We start from the raw sequence: 11,817 nt of genomic DNA, 5'->3' as shown, positions 1-11,817 counted from the left end.
TGTATTTCCTCTGTAGCTATTTTCCATTTTCTTTTCACCAAAACAAACAAACAAACAAACAAACAAACCCTGAAGCATTCTGGTCTCAGAAGTTTCCTTCTTATGTGGCTGAATTCAAATATATCTAAAAACCATCTGACCTTCTGGGCTTGTTCTAGCCACTCACCCTCACCCTCTGCAGAATTACCACAACAAACAGTACTGCAGGGAATTTTGTAAGGTATTACAGAGTTGGAAGGTGAAAAAAACAGGAAGAGGGAGCTCTCCTATGAGTGGGATGAAGAGGAAAGGAGTTGTTTTTGTTCCCAGGAGTAGCAATAACTCAGCCTGTTCCATCACTGTATGTCCCCTCTTACAGGCAGCACGTCAGGGGGGAATGACCTCCTGGTGCCCTTAGGAATTGAGATCTTCAGGAACAGGGCTGCCAGGGTGGAGTTTTTCCCCTTGCTTGGCAAAAAAAAAAAAAAAAGAGCAAAGCTGTCTCTCTCTGTGGATTCTTCCCTTTTAGGCACTGAATGTTTCATTGGTAACTACTTGCAAACTCAAGTCCCAAAGGCTTTTCCTGAATTATCTGCTCTCAAGATACCCAGGAGTCTTGCATTCCCTAAGATGGAGAAGAGGGAGGAAATGATTCTAAATTTTAGATGGAATAATATCTGGGAAAAAAACATGCGGAAATTGAATTTTGATATAATTTAAAGTTAGGAAATAAGTAACATTTTTTTATATGCCCAAGGGAGTAAAATACAATGTATACTCAACTAACCCAAAATGGGAAGATTCTCGTGAAATATTTTGGATTAAAAGCTGTGATTTTTATAATGGTTGTGTGATTAACCTTTGGCCCCAAATGCCACTGCTGTCATTCTTTGCAGGGCAAAATTGGTGCAGATGCAAAAGCCTCAGCCAGTGAATCTAGTGCTCAGTTTATGGCGCTTCACTGGAATTCTAGATATGCTGAACAACTTCAGAAGTAGGAGTCAGCCCTTTGGCATCAGATCTCAATTTCTGCAGCAATTCTTAAGACTGAATCTTCTTCTATTTTAGTTATATATACTTTTTCTGACATGAAGGTAGTACATGACTTTCCAAAATTGCTATCTTTCTCCTGTATAGCCATATCACATTGACCAAGGCTAAACTTTGGAACTTAATAGTGTATTGAAAATACAATGCAAGATACCTGTTTAAATTACAAATTGGATATACATAGATGAAGAGAAGAGCAATGAGATTGGTCATGTGTTTATGAAGAGATAGAATATTTAGTTCTCAGAGTAGCAATTGATATTGTAAATTTACTCAGTCTCACCCACTCTTGAAAGTTTAAATATGGCATTGAGGGTTTTTAATCTGTTGTATATGGCAAATGCACTTATCATTCATTGCACAAAAAAAAATCTATTATTTATAAAATTACAAAGTCCAAAATATAACTGAAATTGTCATAAGCAGAATTATGTCATTAGATCAATTTCAAAAATACTAACAGGAGAAGGATCTATGAGCATGGCCGCACCATATCAAGCCCATCCTAAACAGCAGGTCTAGACTTTGAGGGCTGAAATTGAAATCAGACTGAATGTGAGATCTGAACAGATCATGTAAAGCCAGAACATTCCCTTTAGAAACTTCTAATTTATGCATAATGTGAATTTCTATCAAATATTTTGATTCTTGAAAATGTAACAGGTGCAGCTGATCTTCTAATAATTACCCATACAATAGCAAACTGTTGTCTATTTAATAAATAATATCAAGGACAATCAATACAAGAATAAATTTCTAAAGTAAAGAAAAAGTTTTAGGTGTGACTGTAACCAAACATCTAGAGATTGAGATTAAATTACTGCTTTACACAGTTCATAATATACGCAGACTTTTCTTGTTTTCTTTTTCTGTGTAATTTAAAGGATTTCTGTGTGCTATAGAGGTAGCGGTAATTTTACTCTTTGTAGAGGAGCCAGTCTGAACTCTCTTTACTGCCTTTATTTTATATTTCCTTAGAGGAGGGGCAAATGAAGAGACTTCCTCAAGGCATGGGAATTCCACTCACTGAACTGATTATTTGCCTCTTTTTGCAGTGGATAATGTTCTGAGTTAGGAAACCATCAGTTGTCATAGAAGCCTTTCTAAGGATGTTAGTGTGATGTTTGGAGCTGACCATGACAGCATGTCCAGAGAGCCCCAGAGAGTGCAGAGTTTTGCAGCATGGGAAGCTCATGCCTTCACCTCTGGTAGGAATTACTAGGAGGTGGATGAATTGTACTACTCAGTGTGAATTCCGGAAGTCTGTAAAAATTCCCTTATAAGCGATATTGATGTCGTTATTGATTTTGATGAAGCATCTCTTCTATTTTCTATGAAAATGAATGATCATGATTGTCCATGCACTAACTACCCACCCTTAATTCAGTATGTGAAAAGGTCTCTGGATAAGATTGGAGTGTTTCTGGATCATGACAATGGAACTGTGAAGTTCTGTGATGTCAAAAAAGGTTCTCTCATAAGCAGTTTAGTTTCTCCCTCCTTCTATTCCCCGCTGAAGCCTTTCCTATGTTTTGATTCTCCATGAAAAGTTAAGTTTTGACTATTTACGTGATGATCTTCCATGTCTGAGGAAACTATTTTTATGAAATGTCCTGTGAGGCAGCAGGTTGGTACCTGCTTGTCTTGGAGCATATTGTAATTGATGGAAATGTAATTATTGTATGTTTATAAAAGAGCATAATCACATTGAATGTATAAATGTGTTTATTAAATTTTTAAATAAAAATTGCTTAAAATGGGCACTTCCTAGGGTATAATCAATGGTTCAATGGCTTTTTTAAAAACTAACTGCTGTATTATGAAAAGTTATGTACCATAAAAGTCAACCATCACATCTCAGCTCAAATAATAGTTTTTAAAGGATGTCCTCTCTGACCCCACAGACCAGTGTAGTTCCTCTTAATCCAAACTTTCTGAACATACTATACTATCTCTTTATAATAGTCAACAAACTTTCATCAAATTGATAGATGCTTATTACCATTAGACTGAAAATTGTAAGAGTAAGGACAGTATTTGTATGTTACTACTATTTCCACTATCCAATGCAGTACTTAGAACATAAATCACAATAAATATAAGGTGAACAAGTGAATAAATTTGTAATGTCCTCATTCCTGTGTTACTGAGAAAGTTTTTCTAAGTGGGGCACATAAGCTACTAAACATGAAGGAAAATACATTGGAATGCATTAAAATTAATAACTTCTGCTCATTGAAACACCATTGAAATGTACATCAAACCTTGGCTGGATGGCTCAGTTGGTTAGAGCATTGTCCTGATACACCAAAATTTCAGGTTCAATCCTTGGTCAAAATACATACAAGAATCAATCAATGATTGCATACAACAAATCGATGTTTCTCTCTCTCCCGCTCTTTCTGAAATCAATAAATAAAGAAATGAATAAATAAATAAATATTTTATTATTTGAATTTAATTTCTTCACAAATAGCCCCAAACCATTTATCGAAAACCCAGAAAGATGAGATTTACTCAAGTAAATGTAGTGGATAGTATATAAATTGAAATGTAAAAAATCATAGTAATATGCCCTAATAAACAAAGGTGAGATTCCATTTCTATTAGTCTCTATAAGACAAATAAGTAACAAGCATCACAGTCAGTTTTTTAGATATTCAATTTCATTGAAATACATTAATTCTAAGACCCAATCAATATGATTAATCTCTTTTCTTTATAAATCAAGTGGTTAACTTACTAAGGCAACAAAGCCCTAGGATTGTAATTATCTGTTTAGTGCCTATCTCTTAAAATATTATGTGAGAAAGGGAATATTAGGGACTACATATATCTAGGGTACAGCAATTTATTTTATGCACAATACAGGCATTTCATAAACATCTACTCTGTGAAAAATAAGTTATGGTTACTGATATAGTTTAAAATAAAGGCATTTAAACACAAATATAAGGGCCTACATGAACTTTGTTATATTGGATTCTATTAGCCACCTACTGAATATAAGTAACAAGATGATTTGGGGTAGCTGCTGTTAGCAAGAAAAGTCTAAATCAGCCATTGATAGAATCGAATGAGGAAAATTACTGGAAAACCGAAGTAAATATTATTTCTGCACTAATATTAATAATATTTTTAAACATTGGCAGTACATATTTATTTAGGATTTATTCTATGTTAAGTTCTAGAACAAACTCTTTCCTTGCATTAGGTAATCTGACTCTCACCAACAGATATTGGGAGGTTGCTCCATTTCCTACATTATTTTGCCTGAGAGATTCGTATTTTTGAGACGCAACACATAACAAAGGTAAGAGCACAGACATTGGTTACTTATTACCTTAGTTCTAATCATTAAATTTCTCATCAGTTTCTTCACAGAAATATTGGATCAAGATTCTATATATAATATAGAGAAAACACCTTTATAGGAAAATCACATGGTAAAATCTCAATGAATGTAAGCTCTTATTACTAATAACCATAAATGAAGAGATTGGCAAAGTAAACTTAGGTGACCTGTTCCATGCCACACAGCCAACTGCAATGTCTACTGATCCTGAGTGTCATTTTAGTTTAAGTAATCACCTTGATTTAATTAATCAACATTGATCAATTTCTAACAATATATTCAAGAAATGGTAGAGAAAATGCAGTGGTGAATTCACAATTCAGTGTAGGACAAGAACAATAAAAACAAAAACCAACACAATACTGTACTATGGTATGAGAGACAGAGAGTAGGAAGCTTATATCTGCATTTTGTTCTTCTGTCTCCCGTTCCATCACTCATGGCCCAGATGATGATCTTAAATAAATTAAGATCAGCTTCTGTGCCCTGAAGGGCAGACTGAAGGTCACCCTAAAGATTCCTTGTGTAAGTTCCAGCAAAGCAAACGTAAAGATCATATGTGATCATGTGCTGCTCTTGTTGTGTTTATGCAAATGAATAGGATAAATTAAAACTAGACAATGTGGTCCCTTTAATGACAAGGAGAGTAATCTTAAGGAGAAAAATCACAATTCAAGGAAAACCACAATGCTCAGTGGTAGACTTATAAAGTAGTGCAGCTAACTGTCTTTAACGTTTATTTTCATTTAAAGTTTGTTTTCATTTGAAAGTTAAACCAGGTCTGTGACATTATCAAAGATGCTTAATTTACAGGCAAGAAAAAAAAAAAGAACAATGTTGTATGACCACCATGATTGAATGCACACACACACGCACACACACACACACCAGAGAAAAATCAATGAGGTTTAAATTCAACTTGTGTAATTAAATCAGTTTTTAATATCAACCTTTAAACCCTGAAATTTTATAGCAAAACTCCTTTCAAGTAAGGTAATTTTCTCAGCCATTTATTAATTTATTTCTTCAAAGATTTGCTAAACACCCCTGATGTCCTGGCCAATGTGTTAGCTGCTAAGAGTGCAACTGTGACTACAAGGCACTTTCTCCCTTTATCTCTTATCATTTATACTGTTAAAAAAGAAAAGGACCAGCTATTCTAGGTTCTCTAAAATGAAGTCCTATCCTAGTTCTGAAAGTTTGTGGGAACTGCCTTGTCAGAGGGTGAGTGGATTTATAGGATTGACTAGACAAAGAGGCAGGAATAGAAAGCTGCATACTGACATGACATAATAGATAACCAGGCACGTCCAGGATGTACAAATCCTGCATTCCTGGACTTCAACCATGAATAGTAATTGCACAGTGATATATATATTTTGGTGACTCCACTAAGCTCACAAAACAAATGAAGAACCACAGCATATATTCAAGATAAAAGGCCATAAGACATGATTTTAATGTCAAAAAAATGAAACCAACAAAATTTTGCATTTCATACAACCTTTATATTGAATAACAACAAAAGCAAGTTACATTAAAATAGAAAAAGCATAAAAGACAATAAAGTATTATTGATAGGCTTCACCTAAGAAAGGCTTTCCCAGAATAGAAATCTCAGGCACACAGTCAGGTTCCTGACTTAGCCCTACTCACGTGTGGCCGGTGTAAATGAAAGGCCTAAAAGGAAAATTGAACATGTCCTCTAGACACCTCTGAAGTGGGGAAGGTGTAATGAGGGAATGCTTTATGAGAGAACACTTCGCAACATCAACAAAACTTACACTTCCACTGTCAACATCAAGAAATATACCAATGCTGCCCAGAGGTTTCTCTATGTACTGACGAGTCATTGGGGCAGTGGTCCAGAGAGTGTGATGATTATCTTCCTTCACACATAAAAGAAGAAACGTGTCCTGAGAATCAATCAGTGTGCCATTCTTCCTCAGCCAGGACTCCTTACAAACCCCTACAGCCCAGTCCCAAGACTTGTCCACATGCAGCTCCCAGTAGTGTTGGCCAGAGGTGAAGACCTGGGCTCCCCATGCAGCAAAAGAGTTTGATGTTCCGGGATCCAGAGACAGATATAGATTGTCATGCATAAACCTTAGACTTCTCACATCATCAAACAGCCTGATATTGTGATTGGTTATTTCACTAGTGAAGGAAATTTGCACTGTGAAAAAAAGCAAATATTCCAGTCAAAATCAATGTTAAAAATAAGATTGTCTATGAGAGAAAACATCTCCCTACTGTCTCACTGGAAAAAGAACATTCCAACATTATTAGAAGGGCAGTTCTAAATGGAAACTACTGGATTCAAATGATGCCAACATATCTTCTGAAGAAACAAGTATCTAATTACAATGGAGAAAAAACTTCTTAAAACTCAGAGGTCATAAAGGAGGAGGAGGTCATGTCTACTTCTGGCTGGTTACTTTTCATGACACCTGAAAAGCTGGACACCTGGGCAGTACCACCAAGTCCATAACAGTAAAACTTACCTCTATTACCTTTTCTCGGAGGACAAAAATAATTTTAGACTAAATAAATAGAGATTACTTTACCAGGATATGATGATAATCCAGTTGACAATATTCCAGTTAAGTAAGCAAGTTGACACTGATGAAGAAACCTGAAGGCCTTCTTAGAAGTGATTTCCTACAAAGAATTGTCTGCCTTTGATAACTGGTTCCACTTGACAATTTATGCTTCCTCTTTCTGATACATTAACCCTCGAGTTTTAGGTTTACCATGGAGCACTATGTACGGCCACATTGACCAACTTTCTTTATTGTTATTATTCATAAAATTTTGGTTACTGCATTTAGTTTTCGTTTTTTACATTTATGATTATTTTTATTACATCCATTGAAACACATTATAAATACAATTACTAAAAATATTTAAAGCAAAAATATTTAAAATCTAGTGCACTGTTTTTATTTCAAATTGGAATATCTTGAACTGATACAGTTTTCTGTGACTCAATGAAGAACTGACATTTTACGTGACGATATTTCTAGGACTCAAGCTCTTTTTTGATATTATATATTATGTATGTCTTTTTTCTTATTACATAAGTAACTTCTCATATTTATGCATAACTTATAAAGCCTGAGTCATATCTATCATTACAGCAGCTTTGATTTTATCTTTTCCCATATTATAGTGACTCCATGACTAAGTAGCACTATACATGCCACTTAGCAGGCTGTTCTCCTGTGCAAGAAAGAGGAAAAGATCATCCATGAGAAATCACAATTGAAGGACTCTGTCAGGTGATTCCACCAATGGGGCGACACTCACCTCAGAAGCGGTTGAGCCTGTCCATCAGTCCAGTAATGGGTCGTGCAGGGAGTTCTGGCTGCAGAGGCTGAGGCATATGCAGCTGCACCTGCTCACTCCTGTAAAGAGTAGGATGCAACTAATCTTTCAGTGCTTTCATCATTCAACTGAATGTTCTTCATCAAAATCCTTTTGTTCACAATTGTTAGATAGAATTGTGCTATTCTTAGGGAATCTCTCTTACTTTTCTTTGCCTGCTTCCACTCCCATTTCTCAGAGGTCTTTGCTTCTCTTACTTAATTCTGGGAAAACCTAGTCTTTGTACTTTCAGTTCTTACTGATCGTGAAATATAAATGACCAGTCTTCTACAAAGGTTTTCACTGAGCCTGACAACACATACCTCCCTCAGCCACAGGTGGGAAAACTACTAACTTCTGATCAAGAGGAGCAGGAAATCATATACTGCAAAACACGTACAAACAGATGCACACAAAAACAGTTGAGACTACTCTGAGAAATCATGACTCCGCTTGTTAGAAGGAGCTGGTCTCTTTCATGGCTCTCATGAACCCCAGTTAGCATTGGAGAACAAACTTACCTCCTTAGTTTGTCTCCTAATTCCTGTTAAGAAAGAATAGAGAAGCTTAGAGTTCTTCAGAAGTAAGATATTTCACCAACCAGTCTGGGTTTGGGGAAGTTTAGAAAAGTACTAATCACTTCCAGCTGCAAATTGTCTTGAAATTTTTTTTTTTTTTTACCTCCCTAAAGATATCCTGACAATATAACTGTCAGGATCTAAATTAATTTTTAAATAATTGTTTAAATTTATTTTTTTATTTAAGTATAGCTGATGTACAATTATATGTTGGTTATATTAATTTAAGGTGTATAATATTAGTGAGTCAACATTTTTATAGCTTACAAAGTGATCACTCCACTAATTCTAGTAGTCATCTGTCCCCATGTATACCTATCACAATATTATTGACTATATTCCCTTTCTCCTTTTCATTCATTCCCCCTGCCGTCCACTTTTGGTAACCATGTCTGTGGTCTGTTTTTACGGTCTTGATGAGTTCATAACACAGTGTGAAAAGAGAGAACATAAGGGTAGTGACTGTGCATTGCTGTCACTCTCAGCTCTGAGCATAGGGGTCTTTCCTAAGGCTTTTCCTGAAAGGGTGATGTGCCCCAAATTAATATCATATAAAACCAATGATATCACAACAGAAGCAGGAAATACATAGGAGCTTTTGCCCAATGTTTCTACATTGCCCAGTTGCAGATCAGAATTAAAAGTTCTTGAATAAATTTAATTTTTCCTTTCTGGTGTTTAGTGAAGCAAGAAACAAAAAGAGATTCTGAGAAGAAAAATATTCCTTAGGGAATCTTCATAATCACAGTTCCATAAGGTCTGCTTGTTTACAGTAAGGTCAAGAGCAGACTTTCTATATTATTCTCAGTTGGGTACCATTCTCCACCATGGATGCAGGAGATAAAGAAATATATATTTGATACCAAATAAATAAGGGAAATCAAAGGTGTGGGCTTCTGATGATATAAAATATTCGGAAGCACACACTCCACTCCTACCATAAGCAACTCTACATCTGGTTTCAGACTCATTTTCATGAGCTCATCATACGTTGCTCTTAGGTTGATCTTCTTTTCAAGAATTTCAGCTTCAAGTTTCTCAAGTTGCTCAAAGATTTTTGACCCTTCCTCAATGAGACTATCTAAATGTCGTTCTTCTTCCTCGTGGAAAACCAGTTGCAGTGTCTCATAAAAAGCCCTGGTTTCATTTTGGCGTCCACAGAGATACGTCTGCAGAGAGATGAATTTCCTAGATTATATACTCCAGCCAAACTTACCTGCTTCCACTTAAACATCCAACATACTGATTCATGTTCTCTACTAATAAGCTTCATGTATCCTAAATTCAGGTGCCCCCACTTGTCAGAAACCATATATTCATTCCTCTTTCCTTCCTTTATTTTTCATTCTTTAAAACTATACCAACAGCCAATTATGTACTTTCCTCAAACTACCTCCACCCACTTGGTGAGCTCCTGAAAGAACTGGAAGAAAACTTCTCACTGATAATTTCCTTCACACCCATCCTCTCAACTCTAAAAAACTACATGCAAGCAATCAAAATTCATTGTTGATTAATCAATTATTGCATGCAATATTCTGATCTCTGTGTTAGTAAATTTGTCTCCAGTGTCAAACTCTCTCTACTCCACTGCCTGGCCTCTCCCTCTTAGAGGTAATATTGCATTTTACTCTCAGGATTAGAAGCCACCAGAAAAGATCTTCTTGAAATTCTCAACGCCTTTCCTCAAACTGATATCCATCATCCCAGCTTTTTTCTAATCCCTTCTTTTCTCTATGGACAGGTTTCTGTCCTCCCTCTAAGGCTGCAGGCTCCCATATGGTTTGAAGAACATCGATCCTTATTCCATGGCATATTCCCTCCCAAAATTCGTGGATTCATTCTCTCACTCTCCAATCTCAGTTTTTTCTTCTTTTTCTCAGTTTCCTTTATTTTTAAGACATTACATTTTCTTTTACTTGAAGCAATATCATTCTTGCACTCCTGCACTTCTCACCGGCACAGGCACACTTCTTGCTGTTCACAATGCCTTTTCCCATCATGTCTGGGTCAGCCTGATCCAGAGGGGAACACAAACTTATACTTACCATCCAATAGACAGATATTCTGCCATCTTTATTGAGATTTCTTTGAATTTCTTGAATCTTTTCCCATAAAGTTCTCATTTGGTTTGAGAGCTTTGCCTGTTTAAAAAAAAAAAAAATTAGCACCAGAAAAGCAAATACATTTAGGTTTTAGACCATTAATGATGGAGATAATCAAGTGATATTATATAAATGCATTTTAGAGAGAGAAGAGGGAGCATGATGTTTCCCTATTTGTCCTCACTAATGATAAATTTTGGAAGATTTAAAATGTATAACCACACAATGCAATGTAGTCATCTGTCTAGGGAAACTGATCAGTATTTTACTCAGCATGGCTACTTTTCAAGTAGTGAGGCATCTTGCACCAGAATTTGGAGCTAGCGATACTTGTCCCCTGTCAATTCCAATATACTTTAACCTACACTACTTTGTCCCATGTTAACAAATGTGTATCCCATAGAAAATTCTTTCTGCATTCGTAGTTTTTTTTCTTCTCAAAATGAGGGCTTTCCAGTACCTTGAGCACAATGCTGTGTCATCAAAATAATGATGACCATTAACTTAATTACTCTCCCATTAAGTACAACCACCATGAAGGCAGGTATACAACTGTGTTTTCCTCACAGCTCCATCACTGGTACGTAAGTTGGTATTTGACACCCAGTAAGGAGAGGATTTAATCATAATGATGATTCTTAGGTCCTTCCATTGTCTTCACTGCACTATCCTCCTGCTATCAGTGTGCTCTTAGAGGCAGCCCTTACCCTGTGCTCCTCAGCAGTCTCTTCTATGGGGTGGTGCCTGTGAGCCTCGTGCCCCTGAGCACGAGAGCAGTGCACACAGAGCAGGCTCCCATCATCTTCGCAGAAGATCTGCTTCATCTCCTTGTGTAGCCCACACCTATAGTGCTCAGAGCTCAGGAACTGCCGCAGACTGGCTTTTCTGGCAATGGACACCAGATTTTTCAGAAGAACGTTGGTTTTGAAGTTTGTCTGCTCTGATGGTTCCCTGCACACAGGGCAGTGAGCCGAGCTCTTGGCTTTCTCCCAGGACACACAGAGACATGACCAGCAGCAGCTGTGCCCACAGCCCATTGTAACTGGGTCTGTAAGGTAATTCAAGCAGACGAGACAGGTGAGCTCTTCTTGAAAGGCTTGTGACATGTCCGAGTCCATTTTTCTGAGGGAAGAAAATCAGGAGTTTATTCCTCTGCCCAGGAGACACAAAGGTCTAAGCAAAATGTGACTTAGGTTGTGACTCAATAACAGTGTGTCTGGAGCAGAACAGGCTTAATAGGGCATGCGACACTAATGGAAAGCAGAGACACAGGAAATCTCTCACAATCTGTAGAGACCAGTCCTAGGTCACTAACCAACACTATCTACCTCTGCCCCCTTTTCTCCTGCATAAAAAATAACCCCAATTTTGTTGAGGTCTTAAC

The 11,817-nt window shown here is 36.7% G+C and overlaps 1 protein-coding gene across 1 annotated transcript; it reads right to left on the bottom strand.

The window, feature by feature from the left end:
- Nucleotides 1-6,036: 6,036 nt before the first annotated feature.
- Nucleotides 6,037-11,551, bottom strand: LOC150018612 (tripartite motif-containing protein 43-like). The gene is given in 6 exon segments (XM_090267313.1): nucleotides 6,037-6,560; nucleotides 7,694-7,791; nucleotides 8,272-8,294; nucleotides 9,267-9,497; nucleotides 10,377-10,472; nucleotides 11,141-11,551. Coding segments are annotated over 6 exon segments (1,383 nt in total).
- Between the last annotated feature and the right edge of the window lie 266 nt (nucleotides 11,552-11,817).

Source organism: Furipterus horrens, unplaced genomic scaffold (genome assembly GCF_987537825.1).
Source record: "Furipterus horrens unplaced genomic scaffold, mFurHor1.1.pri manual_scaffold_2, whole genome shotgun sequence".
Taxonomy (NCBI): domain Eukaryota; kingdom Metazoa; phylum Chordata; class Mammalia; order Chiroptera; family Furipteridae; genus Furipterus; species Furipterus horrens.
Note: the sequence above shows the minus strand (reverse complement) of the source record. Positions and strands in the feature narration are given on the sequence as shown.